The 24,673-nt window shown below is 40.8% G+C and overlaps 1 protein-coding gene across 2 annotated transcripts in view; it reads right to left on the reverse strand.

Moving 5' to 3' along the window:
• fibcd1b (fibrinogen C domain containing 1b) overlaps window positions 1–24,673 on the reverse strand; it is a 128,057-nt gene that overhangs the window by 21,716 nt on the left and 81,668 nt on the right. For both annotated transcript variants that reach the window (XM_086187198.1, XM_086187197.1), the window contains one exon: window positions 18,083–18,179. In XM_086187198.1, the coding sequence (XP_086043324.1) occupies window positions 18,083–18,179 (97 nt within the window). The remainder of the gene's footprint in view (window positions 1–18,082; window positions 18,180–24,673) is intronic.

The raw sequence follows: 24,673 nt of genomic DNA on the forward strand, positions 1-24,673 counted from the left end.
GACGGGGTGTTAGACAGTCACCATTTCAAAATCCAGGCCAGAATCTTAGTCTCAACACAGGGACACTGATCCTGCAGTAATGCATGCTTATTTTAGCACAGAGGAGGCAAGGCAGTGGTAGGAGAGATGGATTTTTTTGTGTTCTGCATATGCTAATCTGCTAGACTGCCCTAAATAAGATGATCAAATAGGGTCTAGTGGCCAAAGTAAATAGCATGGAGGAGAAGAACTCAAATGAAAGTGATGACAAACTAGATTAAGAAATGAGAAAAATCTACAAGTTCATTTGTTTGACCTTCAACCTTGAGGACACTTATACAAGCCAAGTTTTAGTGTTGTGCCCACATCCAATGTCCACTGTCTGGCCAGGCATGAATGTGGCACTATTATGTGAAGGAACCAGGACAGAAATGTGATGTACTCCCTGGGAAACACACAGGAATTATGGAAATGGATTATTTTATTAAACAAATTAAGAAGAGATTCATGTAGCTTTTCAAAATACCACATCATATGCCTCCATATGCCTGTTTGACCTTGACCTTTGACCTGCCAAAACAATTTCAGGTCATCCTCAAGTCCCAGTGGGCATTTGTGACAAATGTGAAGAAATTCCCTCAAGACACTTTTAAGATATCCCATTCATGTCAGGCTTTGACCTTTGTGAACCAAAGTCCTCTCAGTTCATTTTTCAGTCCCAGTGGATGTTTGTGCCAAGTTGGACGAAACTCCCTCAAGATGTCCCTCAATTATGGAGTCAATGAAAATGGAACAAGTGGACAGACAACGTGAAAACAGAATGCCCTTGGCCCATGGATGTCACCAGATCCAGGCATAAAAAGCAGGGAAGGGTGAAGACTTCACCATCATAGCCATTAACAGATCTGTTCAGGCATTCCCTGATCAAGATTCCACTCACCCTGTATGTGCTTGTTCAACATTCTTTTATTTTCACATACCACTTTTGTACATTCTCTGAACAAAAGCAGACTTTCATGCCAGCACAAGATGAGAGGTAGAGGAATATAGGCTGGTGATGAGAGGCATCAAATAAAGCACTCGGACCTCTTGGAGAGGGCTACGGATTGCTCTGGTCCTCATACATATCGAAATTGCTACTGAATTGCTGCAAATTGCAGCTATGTCTACTCCAGCAGTGCAATCTAGTGCAGATGGAGTGTCTGCCAGGGTACAGCCGCACCAATCAGAGAGAGCGTACCCTCCTGAAGGAAGCCGCGGCAGAGCTGGAGGCTGAGGCAACATTGTGTCAGTATCAGGCCTGATTGGCACGGCCTCAGCTGGCTGGCTGACTGGCTGGCTCCCTGGACAGCAAACATCAGTGTGTCAGACTCACTGAGGAGGAATCACACTCTTGAATAATTGATTGGATATGAATGCAGTACTGGAGGAGCTTTAAATGAAAACACTTACGTGTGCTCTAAATAATAGATAGCAAGGGATTGTAGTTTATATTTCTCTTTGTCATTCGGGATATGGCATCATATCATATATTCCTGTATTTCCTGACAGCTGGTTTCTACACTTATCTTAATCAGTTCCCCTGGCATCTTTTGACTTGCAATCTGTAACTTGTGCTGGCTCAATTAACATATTAAATGCACAACAACAAAAACAACAGGCTGAAATGTCAAATATTGCAGAAGTTGGCATATTTTTTTATAAGAGTTCCGAGTAGAGATTTCTGCTTTGGCTCTAGACATGCAGTAAAACACACACTTATGGTCACATGCCAAACATGCTCATGCATGTTTGACACAGCTTTAAATATCCATTAGTATCTGTCTGCATTATGCATGCGTTTGCATTCTGAGTACATCAATATGCATACGATGATGCGATTTGCCAGAATGAGCATTTAGAAAGGTAATGAATAAGGTTTTTATATTGTAGAGACAAATCATAATTCTGAAGGGTAAATTCTCATTTTAAAGTTGTGAATGTAAGTTTGCTTTCTGAGCACAAAAGACTTGCTAAAGTGCAACTCCTACACGGCCGCATTGAGAGACACTTATCACTGACCTCAGATAAACATTTATTTTGAGTGTATAGAGCACGGTGTTGTACCTCTCCAAGGAAGAAAACTTGGTGAAATACAATTATTCCAAGTTCCATTGAGAGGATTTCAACACAGTGTTAACTAACTGCTGTGGTAGTACAACTCTGTGAGGCTGTCTGGATTATAATGGGTATAATGTATGTATGTAATTCTACAGAACTCAATGAGGATTTAAAAAGTGCTACTAAGAAACTGCGGAAACATAAGCAGAGGATATCTTTTTCTATAAAAATAGAAAAATGTTTGTATTGTATTTGTTATTTACTCAAAAAAGTCAAAAGTGCAACACTTACATTATTTAGGCAAATGATATTTAATATGCACTGGTAACGTAAAAATGAAATCCATAGTGAAATAAATGTGTGTTATTTACTCTTCTTTATTATGTAACCTTACGGGTTTGTTTAATTGCTATTATTACAGAAACAAAACTATTTTTTTGGTAATTCTACACTGTGTTTTGCTTCTCCTGTTACAAGATGTTGGGAAGAAAATACGATGTCCAGCACAAAATGGTGCACAGCAAAGTGCAGGTGCCATTGCTTGTTTCTGACCAACAGCTGTTACTTTCTTGCACAGCGTCTATGATGTTTAACTCCAAATAACCCATCTGTGCATGCATGTGGTCTCAAAGCTGGGTCTTATCTTGAGGGACCACAGTCTTTTCCATCCTTGACCAACGTTCGTCATTCCGAGAGCCACTGTGCACATTTCCATCCGGACACCAAGGGCGGAAATGTTGAGTGGTGATTGCTTTAAGTATTCTTATTTTATTCCTATTTTCTTTTAGTGATTTACTTTTTAATTCCAGAGGTTGTAACCTTTTCACAGGCCCAGTAAATATTGTGGGAGATTTAACAAGCATCATAAAAAGTTATGATCTTGGCAGGACAGATAAAACTCTCTGGGGCACAAAGAGTTAAACACCAAGCCTCAGACAAACAAGAAACAAGTTGTTTCCTCAGCAGGAAGCCATTCATTTCTTAAACTCACCAGATGGCATTTTAAGTACCAGTACACCAAGGTGCAGACACTTGGCTCTTAAAGGAAATGAGAGTGGAACATGTGATTGGTTCCTCACTTCCCTTGGCAACCATGTCCAAGTATCCTTGGGCAAGATACTGGGCCCCTAATTGCTCCTGATGGCCCTGTGACGGACTGGCGACCCGTCCAGGGTGAACCCCGCCTCTCGCCCAATGTCAGCTGGGATAGGCTCCACAAAATTAGGGGTCTTACTGGTACACAGTATCTAAGCATCCATTTCAGCCATCGTTGGAAGAATTGCAGCTGGTTTCTTATAAAATGTAGCTGATATCACCATGCTGTAAACAACTTCCTCCGGCAGGCCAAGGGATTTTACAGACCAGTTTTGCAATAAACTGTGGAAAAACACTACATTTTATTGTGATAACAATTACAAACAGAAAATAATTCTTATAATGTGGTTATGGGGACTGTTACGAGATGGAGAGTTTTCACAGCGGAGTGACAGGAGTTTTGTAGAGACAATGGATGTGACACACTGGGATAGATGGTGAGGGCCTGCTGGAGTAATGGGGCTATTTATCCCTCCGAACAGGAACAGGGAGAGTTCAGGGGGAGACTGTGTAGAGCCTCCACCAAGCTCTGACCTTCCTGCAAGGTTGCAGCCTTTATTGACTCTACACCAGTTTTAAATCAGCCTCTTGTGCACATTGCAGCTGTGCATGCAGTAAACTTGGGGAAAATCTGGCTTGCTGTTATTACCTTTGTGCATGAATGCAATATAATACTGTATGGAATGTCTACACACATTCACACAGTTGCGTAAATGCAAAACAGTGCGCAAAAAAACAATTGCCCACATGTGAAAGTAATCCATTGATTGTTTCTTTGTGTCTAGCTTTAGGCATCTCTTTCATCTTCTTCTCCATGCTTTCCTTGATACATCTCATCCTTTCTTTTCAAACAATCCGTTCATTTTCTCCCCCTAAACTCCAGACTCCTCCTCCTCTTCAAGAATGTAATCGACGACAAATCCTTACACACATGGAGAATATGTTTCCTTCCCTGGTTTCTTTCACCCCATTTTTCCACACTCATCATCCCTCTTATTCACTCGTGTCACCTCTGTCTTTCCCCCTTTATCTCCAGAGGTACAGTTCAGTATCCTGTTTGAGGAAGGGTGCTGGCATGTATGCCTCGCCTTTAAATGAGGCAGACGGATCACCAGTCTAATAAAGGCTGGAGCAATAAATCTCCCAAAGAACAATCGATCAGCGCTCCTCTCCTCTCTCACTGCTAACCCATGTGGTGAAAGGTACTGACCCTTAACCTCGCAGCTGTCAGTGGTACCGCTGCCAAACTAGGAGAAGATTCAGCAACACATTATTGGACTGTTTGGCAGATCTTCACAGATGAACCTCCAACGGGGTCAAGGTACATCTACCGCAATTGATTTAGCTTTGTTTTTTACTGTTCTGTCTCGTGAAATGCTTCGGTGTAATCAAACCTGCTGTCCTTCGCAGTAATTTTCAGCAGGTTTGTGACACAGATTCATCTAGGATTGCAGGTCTTATGTACAGCAAAGGACAGGACTGGATGTTTATTCAAACCTTTACCTGGTCCTGCTGACCTTACCTGGCCTTTTTCAATTCCATTAAACTAAGTGTCTCACAATAATTGCGATGTTCTTTCATTCGTGCTTTCTTTTGTAGATGCAGAAACCTCTTTACATTTTTACTACTGCGTGACAAGAATATCAATATGAGCCTCAGGATACTGCATTGTAGTAGAGGCAAGCTGTGGAGGATAAATGTGTGGAAGGGGGTGTGTGTGCATGGGTCTGAGGGAAAGGAAAAAAGATTAAGAGGACTAAAACAAAAATAAAAGCCCCACAGATTCTTGCAGAAGGTATTCATGCAGAGTGGGTTGCTCCATGTTTTATTTACTTTACTAGACTTACTTCTCCTTGTTGTATTTTTTCACACCTTCCAAAATTCTCTCTAACACATAACACATACACACATCTATATATATATATATATATATATATATATATATATAGATATAGATATAGATATATATTTATATATAGATGCACTTCACTTAATGTTCTTGTCGTACTTATTCGTATGGGTCTTTACACGTTTTACACCTCTTCTAGCTGTTCTGCTGCTTTACCATGCAAAATTTACTCTTTTCCAACTATCTCATATTACATCATCAGGCTGAATTTGAACGTGGTCGAGCGACTTCTTCCTGCAAGGTGTAGCTGAAGTCAAACAAAGATCAGCCACCTTGAAATTGATGGCTCTAAGTTTCTGGCGAAAGCGGGTATTGCATTATTAAAATCTTTTAAATGGTTCTGGTAATTCGATAACCCTGCTGTAACCTTTGGCTGCCCTGCGTTTTTCCTCTGAGGAGATCATCAGCAAAGTAAGACGTTCATCAACAGCCTGGCTTTCCATGCAACAACCGTTCAGACACAATGAATAAAAGGTCTTTTTAAAGAGCATTTTCATTGCCGGCATTGTTTCAGTTTCATATCTCATATGTGTGTGTGTGTGTGTGTGTGTGTGTGTGGACAGTGTGTTCCCTCCAGACGGATGATGAGTGGGTTCTCATGCTGTGTGCAAGGGAGGCTGGGGAGTTAATTGTCACAGACTCTATTAATTGCCACAGAATGTGAGTCGGTTCACATTGATCTGAGGAACATAGGTGGAACTCCTGCCACAAAAAATGGAGACAAACGTACTCGGGGAGAGAGGTAGGAGGTAAATGGAGGGGATAAGGGAGCAAATAAAAGATGACAGACACACTTGGTTCTTTCACAGTATACCTGCTCGGTTACCACGGGGGCAGATGGATGCGGGCGGGTTCATTGTTGCATTTCTAAATGTCTCCAGTGGGTTTGGTGTTGCATTTCTAAATGCTTTTGCTTTTAGTATTAAGTTATTTGGTAGGCAGATGGAGTTAGTTTTGTATTTTCTGTCTTTCCTTCTCTTTTTGCTTTTAACATTTTAATGCATCATTATTTTCTCTACCATGTTTTTCAAGCTGTCCTTTTAATGTGAAGAGACCCTCAGGACTGACAGTCAAACCTGTCAAATGTTCCTCTGCAGATTATACAGTCACCGCCCTGCCTGCTGCGCTCTCACTTTCACATAAACACGTAGTGTCTTCTCTATTGTTGACTTTCCTGTAATGATATTAGCTTAATCAGGGATGGATGAAAACTCAATTACAGAACTCATATGTGATGTGCACATTAGAACCGCACTCTCGGCCAACTGGCACTGTTGCCTCACAGCGAGGAGATCGAGCTCGAGCTGTCCCAACTCTCTGCGTGCTTTCCCCACGTCTGCATGTTTTTCTGGGTTAACTCTAACTTTAAACGTTTAACACTGTTATCACGTCAGAGGAATTTGTGATGAAGCAAACAATCTAGATTAGACATACAGTTTTTTTCTGGATTCGTAGCCTGCAGACGTTTGTCACAGTTGATCAAGTTCATACGGGTCAAATAAAGTCAGCATGCCAAAAATATTGGGGATGAACATATTAAATGGTAAACATAACAATCCTCTGGAGGGAGAATTCTCTATATGGAGAAGGAACAAAAGTGTTCCTTTTTATTTTTCTTCCAGTCGTCATATTTAATGAGGCACTCAGACTGAAAATTTTATATCACAGTGAGGCGGTCGTCAAATAGAGGACAACTTCCAGGTAGAGCAGTCATGGATCTCAACACGCTGCTCCCGCTCTCGCGCTGCTGGGGACCATCAACAATAAGATGATATGACATTTTCTTGGCATCCTCAGTAAAAAGCAAAAATATTAAAAGCTTGAAAGAGAAAATAAAAACCACTTGCGTTTCTCTATATCATGAAACGCCTGTGGTTAGGGGGTAGGGGGGTGACTGTCACCAGAAGGTTCCTGGTGGCTCCTCCAGTTGACACAACACTCTGAAACCTTTCATTAACATGTGAACGTGTTGCAAAGCAATATGAATATTCTAAGCTAAAGAAGTGCCGTATAAATGCACACAGCCCATATGAAATCTGAGAGCTAATACCGAAACAAATCAAAACAAATAAATGGAATGTCTCCAATTATGATATCAAATAAAGTTTTAGTTTATTTTCTCACCAGTTCGCTGCCTCATTTTGCTTCTCTCCCATCGCAAAATATGGAAGATAACATACTGTAACACTGACTCTGCGGTGTAAAACTGTTATATGCATCACAGGATAAGGTTTCATTGCCACTACTGACAATTCTCAATAATCACTGTCCATCTCTAATAAAGACAAGGTGAAACAGTAAACATTTAATCATTGCATATTGAAGATAATTGCCTTACTTTGAATTTATCATCTGCCAAGGTGATGATTGCAATGCTGCCACAGCAATGCTGGAACATTGGAACTGTGTGGCTTCTAACCTTGTAGTCTTTGGCTGTTTTGTCACACACGGAGTTTTATTATTGTTGTTGTTGTTGCTGCTGTTCAGCACCTCTGCATAATGTAAGACCTGAGGGTTGTTCTGGGAGATGTAACAGATGTAGGTCTTGACTGAGGACATGTTACTCCAAAGAGTGAAGGCAGCAGAAGTGATAACATAAGTAACTCATGTTATTTGTAGCACAATTCTTTCCTGACAGAAAAAACCCTGCCATATTGACTATTTGTTTTTAATTGCTATGATAAAGTGTCTATAGGCACAAATCCTTTTATCAACCGAGCCTACTTTACAGTCATGCTACATCATGTGGTTTGAATCTCTTACTGAGGAAAAAAAGCATCAACTCCCTGGAAAAATAGGACACAATCCATTATATTTCTGTCCATTTTCAGATCTCAGCGCCCCGGGCTAAAGCTGTTGTTTTAAATGATTTTAATAAGGCTTACTTTCAGTTCACAGCTGGCGTATTTAACAGTTGAATAACCATATTAGCATTTTTGTTTTGAGATTACAACAATCCATAAAGGCTACATGTGTCTTATATTCCCTCTGGAATAGAGCACACAGATTTTCTACCATAAAATGATATTGCAAGTGACAGTGATCAGCCTCTCCAGGCGGGATGGCAGCAGTGGCTGGAGCAGGTAAATGTGGGATTGTACCAGCAGTCACCTTGAGGCCTCTGAAACATTTGCCAGACGGTGGAGGTTAAGTTATTTCTGGGTGGATTAAAGGGTCCTTCACCAAGGTTTTCTGACAAAACCCTGGAAAGTGGACAGTTTTCTACCAAGGGTCTTAAATGTATTACACAAGCTGGACATTCAATAACCACAAGCTGTAGAATTGTATAGCAATGAATGTTAAAATCTGGAAAAAAAAGTAAATAGGCAATATCCCATTTATTTGTCTCTAATGGGTTTTCGCTTAAATGCCTGAAGTAAGACCTGTGGTTACCACGAGCTTAAGATATTTCAACGTTTTATTTTACTGCATAAAACACAATAGTAAATACCACAATCGTGAGCTTTTATATGTCCTAAAAACAGCGGTAACGAACAAGTCGCTAAATGAAACTACAGATGTTATTGCAGGTTAAAAGTCATCACACAGAAACAAGAAGAAACATCTGCTATTTCCCTGAATTCTCTCTAAAAAGCCCTGGTTCTGTTGCTGGAAAGATGCAGTAAATGTCCTGAAGTCTTGCTCCAAGCTCACACTTTGGTGGTTTTATATATGAATTGCAGTGCATTACTTTTCCTAGATATGAGTGAATGCGAACAGCCTGCCTGTTCTGTGTCCAAACCAAATCAGGCTGATGTAAATGGAGAGATCACACCCAATCTAGGTGTGTTACAGTTGAAATAAGCCAAAGTACTAAGCACACTCCCTGAATGCCCTTCTCTTTAAAACTCAGTGTTGTTGAGCATGGTGAACAAAGTATAAATACAGCAGGTCAGTGATCAAGAGTCAGTTCCTACCCCTTACGAACCTTATTTGTTGGAAAAATACTGTACAAAACGCTGCTTTCTACCTTTCTGGATCAGAGCATTCTGTATCTGAATGAAAGGTTGAAACCTGACATACTTACACTTCTGCAGGCTACTTAATGTGCAGCCTCAACCCAGGATAAACCATCCATCCATCCATTTTCTACTGCTTATCCTGCAAAGGGTCATGGGGAGAGGAGCCTATTCCAGCAGCTTTCGGGTGAGAGGCAGGGTTCACCCTGACAGGTCGCCAGTCCATCACAGGGCCAACATTTATACCATTCACAACTCGTCCTCTCTTGATGTCTTTGGACTGTGGGAGGAAGCTGGAGTACCCGAGAGAACCCACGGAGGCACAGGGAGAACATGCAGACTCACACAGAAAGATCCCGTGCCCGAGCCGGGACTCGAACCCGGAACCTTCTTGCTATGAGGCAACAGTGCTAACCACTGCACCACCGTGCCGCCAGGACAAACCTTCATCTGGAAATCAGCTTCCTTCCACCTGTTCCTGTAACAAGTTTTCTCAATTACGAGACGTTTTAGAAATCACCTGACTGGAGAAAGCACAAATGGAAGCCATTTATTTAAGTGCATTGCTAGTGTTTTTCCTGCTAAGGAGTAGCAAATCATCCTCGGTGGTGCAGCATGTGGGATGAGGAGTGAGTGGAACAGGTTGGAGGTTGTGCTGTGAGCTTTTCTTTTGTCTGCTTTGGTTTTCTCTCATAGACCTTGTCCTTGATCTGATGCTGACGTTGGCTCTTTTATTATTTCATTTACTTATCTAAGCACATTGTAACGCATGGCCTAATCCGCACTGACACCTCAGTGTCAGTAAACTCAGACTCAAATCATTGGTCCAACAATAATTACATTGGCTTTTGAAGATTTTAGGGGGTTTTATTTGTCTGTAAATTGGGAGAAGATGAGTGATCAGATGGTCCGAAAGATGCTTGAGGGACAGAGCATTAATAACGTTGTCTGACAGAGTGTTTCTGTCACTGTTGCTCGAGTCGATGCACTGCCTCTACTTGAGCAGTTCATAGTTAAGGGTCGCTGTGTTTAAACCTCCCAGATTAATGAGAGGAAACACAGAGGGTTCTGGCTTCACACTGATTAACTGGTCAGACATATACTGCAGCTCTTTGCTCATACAGGCTGGGATGTAAACACTGTCAAGAATAAACTCGAGCTTACCTGTTAATGGCAAGAGCTTAAAGGTAAAAACAACAGATTTTCTTTAACACTATGACATCAATACTCCAACCTTCAAGCTGATTCTTTCTCATCCAATGTCCCTGATACACCATCCCTGATACAGTGGTCCTTAGGGCAGAGAGCCAGACAGTGGGTTCACCTTCACACACAAAAGTCCTTTTTTGAAAAGAAAAACAAACCAAAACCGATAAGGAAGGAAGGACGGCTACTGGTCTGTCTTCAGTGAAGCCGCAACAAGACTTCCTCCACGAGGTAATTACACTTATTCTTATCTGCATTGTATAAAGTAGTTGTGAATTCCATTTGTTCTCCAACAGTTTGTATTTGCTGTGAGAGAAAAGATTCATCAGATGTTTCTCCTAAACAGACTGTGAAAACCCATTAGTCGGAGCCTTGGCAGGACTAGCATACGTTCACTGTTGCGACTCCTACTTGTCATTCAGACAAGTGGAACTAGAACTTTCTGGGTGTGAGTAATAGAGCGCCAAATTGATTCTAAGGGATCATCAGTGTTTTCCACACTGCATCCCCAAAAATGAGAGGACAGAAATATTTGTTTTTTTGTGACAGTCCAATTTCAATTCAATGTTATTGATTCGGACTGGTGACAAGTTTAAAGGGAAAAAAAAAAAAACAACATTGTGGAAGTGAAGTGGTCTGCATCAAATGCACGTCTCTGGATCTGTAGTGGACGGAGGAGTTCTTCCACAAGACATTCAATGTATCCCAATGAAACATGATATCTTTGAAAAATACACAACTTTTATCGATGAGATAGAAGTGACAGGGCTATTTTTCGGCCTTGTAGAGAGACTTTGGTTTGAGTTAAAGAACAAATACATGAAGACATTAAAATGGCTGAAATTATCTCGTCGTCTCGCTAAAAATACATTTGCAAAACTTGCATAAATGTCTCACAAATGATAGCCAGTTTGTCTGTCAAAACACTGCTGCTAAAATCAAAATGTCTCTCCAAAAACATGTGTTTTTATTGCTTGAAAGATGGCCACAACATGAAATAAGTCTCGCTCCAGACCTATGACTGCATAAATTATATATACAAAATCTGGTGCATTACTTTTTGTGGGTATAAGTTCAAGTGACTGGAAAACAGCTCGTCCCAAGTGTCTGCAAAACTGGGTAGAGATCTTTTGACTGTGGAGGCCACTTCCTGCCCCTCTGCTCTGTATCAGTATGTTTCCACACTTATTCATTCAGTTCTCTCCTTTCATTTGTCACACGTCCCCACCTACAAACGCTGTTTTGCCATAAACTTTGGTTGGGGATATGGATGGTTAAATCACAGTATATGAAAATTTCTAGTTGTAATAATTTCTTATGACACAATAAACCAATGTTTGCTTTTAAATTTGTATTGACTGTAAAAAAAAAAAAAAAAAAAATGCCTTCAGGGCAAAATGACTGCTGTATGACAAAAAGCAGAAAAAAAAGAAAAAAAAGAAGCTGAGTGGAAAGGGTGAGAAGGAAAATAAATAAAACCATGACAGAAATCCAATGCAGCACTTGACAACAAATGAATATTATTTCCTATTACTGGGAGCAACCAAAAAACTAGAACTCCATTTCGAGGTATTGATTAAGCTGTTTTTGCTCAACTGATTAATAACTGTGTGCTGCCGAAGAACACTGAGTGTTTTCACTAAGTAAACAGAAATAGACACTTGAGTTCATAACGGAGTTTTAAACTCAGTCACGGGATTGCACATTTTTGCAATGGCCAACGTGAAAAAAATTTTTTTTTTTTTTCCTTTGAGACGGATCGACAGCAAAACTGAGCTCTCCACTGGCTCCTCCGAAAGCAAAGTTTTCCTGAAATTTTTTTCAGGTAGAGTTCCAATAAAACTTAATAATTTAAAGAAATCAATCAAAACATGGGAGTACAACTTGAAACAAGCTGGGTTTTCCCAACAGTTATGTTGTCATGCTTGTGACAGTATGAAAACAAATGGTCATCTCAACTAACATCTAAAGGTTTTTTTTTGTTTGTTTGTTTTTTTGTAACAAAACAGCCTTCAAGACGCGTTGACACGATATTTCTTCGGAATGTCACTCCCCTGATGATAGGTTTCAACAAAGAACAGGACAAAATGTCAAGGGAAATTGCTTGTGTCAACGCTGATACTCTACTCTCCAGAAAAGCATCCCCAACAAAAAGTGACACCTTTGGATTTTGCTCATAATGTTTCTTCTCTAAATCGCTAAGACCAGCTTTGGTTTATATATGTGGAGACAGGAGGACGCAACAGGAGCGCAGCCAGACGATGTGCAGGGTTTAGCATCAACCTACTGTACAGGGGTGTGAGGGTTTGTTCCCCTGGGGAGATTTTTCTGATATTTACAGCTGTTATACACTATTTTCCAAGCCATTTGCTATAATAGAACTGCCAAAATCTGTCCATCATTCTGCAGAGCTTTCATCCTGCTTTGTATCACTAACTGCCTTCATCATTCTGAAACAACAGATTTTGAGGATCACTAATTTTCACTCTATCTCCCTCCTCCTCCTCTCTTGCACTTTCCCCCGCTTTCCTCTCCGTCTAGGAACAGAATCATCGGTTCGCTCACTCCGCTGTGGCTCCTGCCTTCACTGACCCGCTGAGTCTCCACAACAAACCAGGTCTGTGCTGTGCTCGCTCCACCCTGGGTTCACTACACTATTCGGAGGCCGCGTGGAGGTTCACCCATGTTGAACCGAGTGGTGGGCTGTGTTACATGTGCATGAGTCCATTGATTTTGTTCTTCAGTCCAGTCAGAAAGGGGAAATGACATGCTAATTATTGTTAAAAAGGAAGCGATTCAGGGCATTTGAGAAATCATTGTTGGCACGTGGATGTTAAAAGATATTAAATATGACACTAGACAATGTGTGACACCATTTCCTGCTGGATCTGAATGATGACATGGAAAAATGATGATTGAAAATGAGATTAGTCTAGATTAGTTGGACACGTTGTCATCCTGTAGAGGTGTCTGATATCTCTAAACCAGCTTAACGTGCTTCTTTCAAATAACTTTTATAGCAATCCGTTAGTTTTGAAGTTAAAGCAATTATATTTTTTGCTGTAGAGCCCAACTACTCAAATTCTATACGCAATCTGCTTGCTTGACATGGATTGTGAGTGATGCGTGATGCTGTTTAGTTAAAAGAGAGGGGAAAAAAAAGAAATAAATTGGCCCACATTAAAAAAAATATGCTTTGCTGGAGATTCATACTTGATCATTATTCTGGACTCACCGAGTGAAAAAAAAAAATCATTAACATCACGCTGTCTGACTGTAAATCAAAGTGATACATTAGCTGTTTCATCATAAATAAAAATAGAATAAATCTCTTTCCAAAGGGGAAAGATTACAGCAATTAGTCTCAATACAACTGAAACGTTTTGATACCGATTGACATCTAAGCTGCAAAACTGCCAAAATGCAAAGATACGCTGGCTGACTTTCCCATTGCTGGGCCCTTTATTAGGGCTAAATATAGTTTAGATCCTTTTCCTTGTGCAAGTGGTACCAACTCTATCAAAAAAGCTCAACCTTCCTCTCACATCACTCTGATGGTACCAAATATGGACATTTTCAAGAGTATTTGTTAATCCTACTCTTTTCTCTCATTTTCACTACCGTTATACCATTAGAAGTGCAATACATTTAAAAAGATCCCAAACATTTAGCAGCATATGAAAATAATGAGACATGTACAGATCGTCAGAGGTGGTCGGGATGTTAGTGAGCACTATTGGTCTGGAGGAGGTAGCTGGAATGAATTCCATTCAAGGCTGCGGGCAAGCATGAATCCATTTTTCATTTTTGCCCTGAGGGTAATCGATGATGGGGGTGACGAGACAACAGCACGCCCTGAATGAGCAAAGGTACTCTGAGAGGTTCAGAGTAGCTTGCTGGCTCATTCAAATTCAGTCTGTTAAATCCCAGGCTTTCCATATTCCCACCATGTTCCAGCAGCGTACCATAGGGACAGCTAGCTGGCACTCTAACCACGTTTTTTATCATTGGCTGCACTCAGTAATGGCCTCGGGTCAGCAAAGAGACCTAGATCTACACGAATTCCCATAAACTCTGCAGACGCCGTACAGTAAGGACATGGAGCCAAGCCCAAATTACTGAATTAGCAAACGGCGGTCCCAAATGTTTCCGAGCAGGCCCAGCACGCCAACCTATTTACATACTGTGAAGGATGGAAAAGTACCTGGAAGATCTTATGGGATGCCAAAACTATACTTGTTCAGACATAAAGGAAAACATGAAGTTATTTACGAAAGGAATATATGGTTTGTTGGTTTACAGGTTTTAACAGTTGGGATACCAAAATATTTGCTATATTTCATCTTCATTTTGAGATCAAATGAAGAATATCCATAACCAAGAAGAGTATTGCGATGAACCGTTCCCTGATAACGCGTTAAGAGTTGGATGAACAGATAAATACAACGCCAGAACTAAATATACATGGCCGGCTCTTTCCACATTCCAGAGTCAAGAGGAAAATGATGCAGCGGCAAGAATAAGCTCTTTGCGAATTCAAGACATCTATTTGTGACCAGGAAAAGTAAAATACCCCTTTTTTGGTGTAGTTTTGCTTTAATGCGCGAGTCAAGCTCGCTTTATTCAGGAGCTAAGCTAACCCTTTCACGCTTTTTCTATCTAATGGGCACATATGACAACGAGATTGATGTTCCCAATCCTGTCTCTCAGGAGGCAAGTGAATACACTGATACCTATTCCCTTCTACTCATCGACATGTAGTTCTGTCTGTGTAGAATTGGCGTGTTTTAGTTTAAAAGTTTAGTTTTTAAAAAGAAACCCAGATGACATCGGTTTAATTGTGATACAAACACAGATCACCCTGTTCTGTCTGCCTGTGGTCAGTAACACGCTGCATTTCTGTCTCTGGTGTTACTCCTGTAAAGTCTTGTGTGTATGTGTGTGTAAAATACTGTTTTAATCGAAAGTGCTGATGGGAGAGTGTCTCAGATGTCGTTTAACTCGTCCTTGACCGTGACCAAGTGTGTGTGCGCACGCCAGTGCCTATGTGTGTGTGTGTGTGTGTTCTTTATAGAACCAAGTTCTTCAAGTTCCAATTACTCTACTGGCAAACTGATGAGGAGCAAAGTGGGATGAGATGAGAGGTTTTAAAGAAACAGAGTCTTACACTTGTGAAAGCTCATTAACACTCTTGAAGTTTCCCCCAGAAACAACCTCTCTGCAAAAACGTCGCATTTTTTGAACCGTTGATGTGTGTGTGAGCAAAACATGTTGTGAGCAGCAATTCAACCGTGACAATTTAAACTTGTCACAAATTAATGAATGACCGGGGAAAGTTTAGAAGCTAGGTTGTGTATGGACCGACCTTATTTGTTGTGTGCCAATGTCATGATGAGCCTCTTCCTTCTGATGGTGTCAGCATCTGATTCAACTGTGAATCATTCACACAACCTGGAGAATGCACGACGTGCCAATCGCTCAGTCAATAATAAGTTCAGGTGTGTTTGAATAACAGCTCGAGAAAAAACAACAAAAAAAAACATTATTCACGCAAGCTTCAAGCTGAAGGTCGCATTTTCTCTCACTAATGAAAAACTTTAATCTAAATTTCTGTTCTTTTAAATTTCTTGTCTGCGACACGTTCATCTCTACGTTTAGATGCGGGAGAGTGTGGGGCCGTGATGAACTGGAGTGTGACTGAGCTGCAAGAACATTCATCTCTCAAAAGAAGCAGCTGCAAGGCCACACTATGTTGGAAAAGCTAACCATTTACATCTTATATACAATATGCACAGAGCTCCCTAAGCCCTCCTGCTATAAGATGAGAGAAGTACAAAAGATGGGATAAAAACAAGGGGTGAGAAAATCATTCTTCAATGAGGAAACTCACGGGGTTAATTAGGAAACTCAAAAACAAAAAAAATCACTTCCAGAGCAGTCGGCTTGCCTTCAATGCAGAAATGGCAATGCTTTATTTTATTATCATTTTGTCAGAGCTGCCTTTTAGCTGCAGTATGATTAAAAAAAAAAATAACTGACTGAGCTCTTCTTTTGTAAGCAGTGTTGGTGGTGACACTGTAATTTAACAACTTTTTAGAGTAACAATGAGCATAGCTTGTGCTTTTTGAAAAAAATGAACTCTGATAAAAGTACTGCAACTCCAAAGGGCGCATATCTGTGACTGTTTATTATCATTGGTCTCCATCTTAAATATCTTCAGTTGGGTGAAGTATTATAAGTACGTATATCCTTTCAGTATCAGTACAACAACACTGTGTGCATGACATGTGGCTCGCATCACATGATCACGGAAACCAGGCCTCCAGTTGCAAACTCACCTGGCAGCTACAGGTGGTCAGTCCCAAACTTTAAAGAACCAAAGCTTCGTAAGTAGTAGCATCACAGATGCTCAGACACCGGAGGACTTCTGGCTGGCTGTTCAACACTTAAACCTTTGTGTTCGTTAGAGTGTTACAACCCCCCCCCCAAAAAGAAAAAAAAAACGGTAAAAAAAAAACGGTAAAAATAAAACGTTTCTCTCTCCGGTGATTACGAGAGCAGTCACGAGAACTAGTTACTAATTTCAGTAACTTGCTAGGTCAATCCCTCTGTTTATGTTACTTACTGGCTGCTCTCCAGGTTTTAATAACGCTATGTTAGCATCGCGCTCAGTTGCAGAACCAGTTAGGCTTAGGGTTTGACAGTTGATGCTGTACAGGCAAGTTCCGAATTCATGATAACTTTCCCGGCAATGTTCTGTATTTGTGACTACATACTCATCCCTCATAGAAATCTGTACCCTCAGTTCACCAATCATTGCCCACGTCAAACAAAATAACACATTATTCAGTGGCTGTTGCGGTTGGTGTCTGGAGAAAGCACGGGGGTGGTGCAGGGGCCTGTTTACACACCTGTGCCTGCAGATTAGCTCCTCTCCTATTTTCCTCACCTCATACATGGGAGCTCCATACGTGTGAATTATTCACTTACATGTAATTCAGTCAACGGTTGATACCACGTTCACTCTGGTGACAAGTACACATCTACCACAACAAGCAGCGAAATATGCAGTGGTATGGGACGAATAGAGAAACCCAGCAGGAAGAAATATTTTAGTTCATCTAATGAGAAAAAGTGTGAACTCGTATGATTGCTGGCATTGCTGTTCTTGTTAAATTTGAGGGGAGGATGCATGCATGAGTCACGCCGCGAGTATATTCCCAGAGGATGTCACTGTGAGGAATGTATATCTAAACAGAAGATCTGGAAGGTTCCAAAGTAAGAGTGCAATTGTTGCTTTATTTGTCATGTGGAGGAAAAAAAAGTAATCAAACCTCCTTGTCGTTGGTGGGATTCGATTTTTTTTGAGCAAAAAAAAAACAACAGCTCCTGTAAAGTTAATTAACACTCATCTTATAATTTGCTGCATTATTCATTGTTGCTGTCAGTAAAGTGGTTTTCACTGTCACTGTCGAACCGCTATGACTGAATTCTAGATGATGAGTGAACCACCAGGACTCTGTGTCGGCCTTGGCTTCGCACCTGACACGGCGAGCTATTTCACTCTCTGCGAGTGTCTTCCTGCAATGTTTGAGCACTCAAATTGTGACTTCATGTTTTCATCGTTGTTGCTATTTTGGAGATAAGAAGATGATGTCTTTTTTTCTTAACCAAAGTCCTATTATTGCAGGCATACGCAGGCAAGGATCCCATCAAGCAGTATTGCAGTTGATGTGGGTACAACGTTCAGTTTTTTTCTTGGAGCCTTAAATCTTCAGCTGCATCCCGGTGGGCCTGACGCAAACACACATTCGCAGACGCCTGAGCCACTTACCGAGCCAGTGTTCACCCGTGATTTTTCCAAATCCCTCTCGATACGACTCCCATCCTCTGAAGAAGTTAACTGAGCCGTCCTCCCTGCGCTGGATCACCTACACAGGCAAGACAGCAAGACAAGAGGTCATCGGTCAGATATGATTCATCTCAGTGAGAGCGTTTAATCCTCCTCTGTGATGAGTCACTCCGCACTTGGTCGGAGCTCATCTACAGCTAAACTCCTCTTTCACAAATGAATTATACAAATGCTCTGCCCACTAAAAAGGCAATTTGTCAGAAGCAAGTGAAAGAATTCATTAAAACTTGACTGACTGCCAAATCACCACGGAATCTGCTTAGCTAACTGGAATACCCAGAAAACACAGATATTAAAACAGTCAATCAATAAAACTTCACTTAAAAAGATATAGAATTCATATGAAAACCAAAAAAAACATGGTTAAAATGGAAGAAAAATATAAATAAAATATATACATGATGAGAAAACATCCTATTAAACTATAAAATACGGTGCAAATAGCCACATTATTTGTTGTGAAACATTAAAAATGATTGCGTATCGAAATACAATGAAATATATTAGAAGCCTAAAAAAGCAACAACAAATAGAGTGAGTAGTTTATATTAAATAAAACCCGAAAACGCAACATAAAAAGGTGGACTAGATGGGTATAAATGTGAGATCTGTGGTATCATAGACGTCGACAGACACAACTAAATATAATCCATCCTCTACAGAGCGGTGACCGGCCACATGCAGCGCTCTGGGAACAACTCCAGATCTTCCTGCCAGCAACTCGGTCAGGAATATTAACCTAACATACATGTTTTGGACGGCGAGGAGAACTGGACCACCCAGAGGAGACACAGGGAGAGCATGCTAACTCCACGTGGAACTGGGGGGGTGCAGGGATTCGGAACTGTGCCATGACATTTGTCATAAATGCACAGATAGAGAGATAAAAGTTTCCTTTCCTCTGACAAAACACATTTCAGGATGTGTGCACTGAAACCTTTTCAAAATGTGTGTGTGTGAGAGGGAGAGGGTAAAGTGTCTGTATCAGCCAATGAAACACTCCATTCATCCATTAAAAGTGCTGATATTCAAAGTGTCAGGCAGAGGATGAACGGAAATTGGAAGAGGAAATGCATGCAGATGGAAAATGGTCTCGCGCTCGCCGTTGGAAGGCTGCGTTAAAGTTGAAACGACAAACGGAATTCCCTGAGACAGTTTTTGTTCGGCATGACTAATCCCTTAACACACCATAAGGCACCAGATGGCAACAACAGCCATATTTGCTTTTAACATCCTGGCAGACAAAAGAAGAAAATCCTGCAGAGCAATGGCAAAATCTTCATCCTCATCGTTTCCATCCTCTTAATTGTCTTCATCAGGATCATCTTAATCATCATTACAGTATCATTATCACTTATCACCTACATCTGGGGATTTGGGAGATTTTCCTCCTTATCCTCAAAGGCTCGGATCCTCCAACATCTCTTCATTAGGAGCTCTCCAAATGATTTCAACACATTTCCGGATATTGATATCATCCCTGATTGCGCAAATGGAATCGTATTCAAAGTTCTTTAGGCAGATATGAAGTTCTACACTTTCTGTCTGCTCACAACAGTCCAGAGTTGACAGGTCTCACTCATTACACAGACATCAGCGCTCTTACACCAGTCTCACTAGTTGACGGTGACTCCGCCCACGTGACACAAGGCAGTGGCTGACGCTCCTTAAAGTAGTGCTTCCCACTTTTTCTTCTAGGGATTTATAAACTATCACAAGAATTCATTTCTAGGCATTATTGCATATATGGATATATTTTTTTGCATTTCAATCTAAACCATAATATTTTCCTAACCTCACCAGAAAAGCTTTAACCGAAAAGACGGCACTGTCACAAGTATCATAAAATATTGCATTTTCCTCTTCGAATAAAAAAGAATGTCCGGCATTTTGTTCAAGGTTTTTTGAAGGAGGGATTTGTACTGGCACACAGACACTTCTAAAAATTACTTTTTATGAGATACAATCCAGATATTTCAAGAAATTATATTAAATGTTGCGGGCAACTTGACAGTGGCCCTGGGAACAAAGAATGAGAGTAAAATTGAGCATTTTTTGTGCAATTTTGCATCACATAGAACTGATAAAGTATCTTTGTTTCATGAACGTTCTTTAAAATTGCACATTTTGAGGAATATTGTCAGGCAACATGAGGGTTAATGGAATTGTTTTCATTTCCTCTCATTCATAAAATGACCCATACTTCATAAATAAGGAGCAATAAGCCGCAGTTCTCCTCCATTAGCTAATTATTCATGTCTTGTGGCTGGCTGCAGAAACTGTGAGTGTCGTAAAGTAGAGGGAAAAAAAAGCCAATGAGCTTTCTCAGGTGACTCAAAGGATTACTGCAGATAAAACTACTGAGAGAATTTAATTGGCGACCCAAATTCAATTTCTTGTAATCCACCTGTAGGTCGCAACTCAGTCTTTGGAAAACGGAGTCTTAGGGGATATTACTGTAGATTTGTGCAGTATCTGTGTACTGGTTATAGGGAAATAAATACTGTAGACTGTAGTACTTTGTGTGTTCCTCTTGACATCGAGAAAATGATCAGTCTCATCATTAAATTATTTCATTCCATCTGCTCCTGCCTACCTCCAACTATAAGGTACTGTTGTCAGTGAAGCCTACAGGATTCAGCTGTTCGTCCCTGCAGAGTGCTGCATGCGACAATTAATCATGGAAGACAAAGGAATTTACAACAGCCTTTAACACATAAGACTCTCACGTTGTGTTGCTGTTACTTAAATTCTGTCACCCAACATAGAAGTTGTTCAACTCACAGCTTTATAGAATATAGACAAAATTTCCTTTAGTCAGGAAAAGAAGGCTTTCAAAAGGGCTGAACAACATAGAAAGGTCAGGACTATCACTCCGGCAGGTACGTCTGTATATAAAAGAGGAGCAACAACAACAACCAAAAGCAACAGAGGAAGTCAAGGAGACAGAACATCAGCAAATGTCTGGGAGAGATTTAGAGTGAGCCAGTCACCGTTTCTTGGGCAGGAAGGAGAAGAATTATGATGACATTACACATGCACTTATCACAGAATGTTTAGTCTCCGATTCACTCTAATATCATCCACACACTCTTGTCGAGATGGAGTTGGCTGGGAAAAGAAACGACGTGCTTTCATTGCCACTCGTGTTAACTTGAAGACTCCCTTTATATTAGTCTCTTCTGTTCCAAAATTCATCAATGTGCCAATAAAGCTGAAACTGGTAGCAGAACAAAGCACCTGAAGCCACTGATTAAATCCAAAAAGCCTACAAAAATCCTTCGCAGCACTTTCTCAAAGTTGGAAGATATCACACACTGTTTACTCAGACTTTCAACAGTTCCTGCAAGATGTTCTATATCACATTGATCGATTATACCTGACATAATTTGTACCCACATGGATGAAGAGTGTATTGGGCTGATGGGTGAAGCTCGATAATTGCAGGGATGTGCTGTGCTACATCCAACATTTCCGCGCCAGAGAAACAATAAGTTCAGCCCCTAGGGAATTTAACACAGTAAACAATTTAGTCTCCAAAAAGCAGATACTCCAGATCTGAGATATGAAGTGTGTGTGTGTGTGTGTGTGTGTGTGTGTGTGTGTGTGTGTGTGTATGTGTGTGTGTGTGTGTGTGTGTGTGTGTGTGTGTAAAGTTGATTACAGGAGTTGGAGGAAGCACACTGACAGCTAGACCCAGCTGCTGCTGAGCAGGGAGACTGATGTTGATGGGGGCACCAGAAAATACTACTGAGGGGGGCAAAGCACCCTCCTGGAGCCGGCCATGACGGTTGTAATGGAGGGTTTTTGTGTGCCGGGAGGCATGGTCACTGGTCACTTGAGGCAGTAGCAGGTTAACCACCAAGCAGTTCAGTTCAGACTAGGGTTAACACGGCTGTTCTGCTGGCCATGCCTCCTTCAATGTCTAGCATCCTTGTAAGACTGGAGGGCCCCTCGGAGGTTTAATTGCATATTGACCCTGAAGGTCAGAGTGTGTGTGTGTGTGTGTGTGTGTGTGTGTGTGTGTGTGTGTGTGTCTGCGTGTGTGTGTTCCCTGAAGACTTGAAGCCCAGAGACACCAATAATTTTCTTTCATCATATTTTAAGAGAAAAAAGTCAGAGGTCAGTGGGGAGGTGGAGGTGAGAACAGGGAGTAGTAATCATGTACTTTGAGCAACAAGTTGTCAGACTAATTCAGGAATATGTTGACTGATCCCTCTGACATATTTTAAACGCAGTTGATTTGAGAAAAGATAAAAGTTTGGTTTGAAACACTGAGCACTGCTTTACAGCCAGCAGAACTGACCTCAGCTTCCTGGGAGTGAACCTTAATGTGTCTATTCAAGTTTGTTACTTCTGAAGACTTCAATGAGACATTTTTATCATTTGGTTATTAGTTATAGCCCCCCCCCCTCCACACACACACACACACACACACACACACACACACACACACACACACACACACACACACACACACACAAACATTTTGCACATTTTCAGCCTTATTTTTGTTGACAAAGTTTACCGTAATGAGCAAGAATATGTGCATGTTTGGAAAACCCAAATAGGTCGTATTCCCCCAACAATTCGGTATTTCATGTGCTTCAAAATAGGCTGAAATATATCTGTGAGTGCATGTTTAAAGATGTGTGGGGCAGTTTCTGCTCTGAATGATATTATTCAGCATTCTCATCAGAAGCTACCAACACGTCTAAGGACAGTAACATAAATCATGTGCTGAAGACAATTCCCACAGCAAAATTTGTTTTTTTTTCCCCATTGTTCCTATAAAAAGAACATTTCATTATCTTGTCTATGAATGCGAATGTGTGCACTTCTGTTGCACACGATGCACTTCAATATCTTACTGCACTTCCCTCCGCGCGCGCGCGCGCACACACACACACACACACACACACACACACACACACACACAAAACCCTTAAACAGTCTTTCTAGAGGGCAGTGGTTAATCAAAGTTGTTTCTGTCAAGGTCAGAATTTAAGTTTAGGACAAGTGAAGTTCTAGCCAAACACACTGATAATGAGAAAATACACACACAGACTTGTGACACAGAAGCCATAAAGGGTCTGGCGAGGTTTCACAGGATAATGTACCGGGCACTCAAATACTGACCCTTGGACAGTGGCGTCAAACTCTGACGCTGAACAAACCCCCCCCAGCAACATTCCGGACCTGCCAAGCTGTTTGAAAAAGACTGAATGTGATGACGTCTGTTCTGTCTGTCTGCAGTCGACCGTCAGCCCGAATCCATGTAAAATGCTGCTTTATTCATCCCCTCGCCTTTCATATTGTACCTCTGACACTTTGCGTCAGTCTTTCTTCACAGTGCAGCAGTGAGACTTTATCTCTTTCCCTTGCAGCTTTTAGGTATTATGTTCTTTATACAAACCTCTTCTACATGCTCCACAAAGCCCAAACAACCCATCTCTCAGGGCAACTTTTTCAGCATTTCATACTTTTCTGCAGCATATTTATTTTTGAGAAAACACGCCGTAATGAAAACACAGAGATACAGAATACAAAAAAAAAAATGTTTTAAAGCAGTAGCTCACAATATTGTGTGTTGACTGTGTTTACAAGTTGGTAAAATAATGTATTCAGAAGACGCAGCAGGCAATCGACACATTTTTAAATGTACTTCATGCACTATTTTTTCTGCCCTCTGTCATTTTTAAGCTGATGAGCTCCACTTTCTGTAACTAAATATTTTATTTTATGCATAAAATATACTTGGAATACATCACTGCTAATGTTGTTTGAGGGTGTTGAAGATGAGTTCAAATATATAAACTTTAATTACGAATGAATCTGCAATAAATCTGCACAGCTACTGTATAAACAAATCAAATAGCTCTTCCTTTTTCCCCCTCCGCGCTATTCTTTCTACAGCAGCCGTTTTAACAATAGCACGATAGCATAGTATAATACCAAGGCAGACAGGCAGTAAAGATGAAGAAAAGTACCTTTGAGGGGGAGAGTGGTTGTCGTAACATGTTTTGTCAGAGTGTCTGTGTCAGCAAGGCGCTATAAAGTAAGTCTCTTAAAAGTCTCTCCTCCCCAGTCAAGGGAACTGTGACACTTCTGCAGAAAGTTAGACCTGCTTTCCAGGACTACAGCGAGTCTGTTCTCATTCTAGACTGTCAGTTTACTCTAATGTGAAGACTTTCAACATGACACGCCCAGAGCTACAGCAGCAGCTGCTGCTGCTACATGAGTGGCACATACAATAGATGGATAAAAAGTGGGATATTTAACCTTAACGTGACCTTTCTTTAACCCTGAACACTCTTTTTGTGCTTAAATCTAACAAGACCTTAACCATGAAGCAGATACATCATGAAATATATCGCTTTAAAATGGTTTTGGAAAGAATTGTGATCTTTTTACAGTCACAGGTTAGACCTCAAACTCATCCACTTGAGTTTTCTTGCTGTACGTTGAAGGTGCAACGGTTCTGTTTATATTGTAGTTTTGGAGTAACGATTT

Source organism: Aulostomus chinensis, chromosome 19, assembly GCF_037954235.1.
Source record: "Aulostomus chinensis isolate RoL2024-O1b breed Wild chromosome 19, RoL_Achi_v1.0, whole genome shotgun sequence".
Lineage (NCBI taxonomy): Eukaryota > Metazoa > Chordata > Actinopteri > Syngnathiformes > Aulostomidae > Aulostomus > Aulostomus chinensis.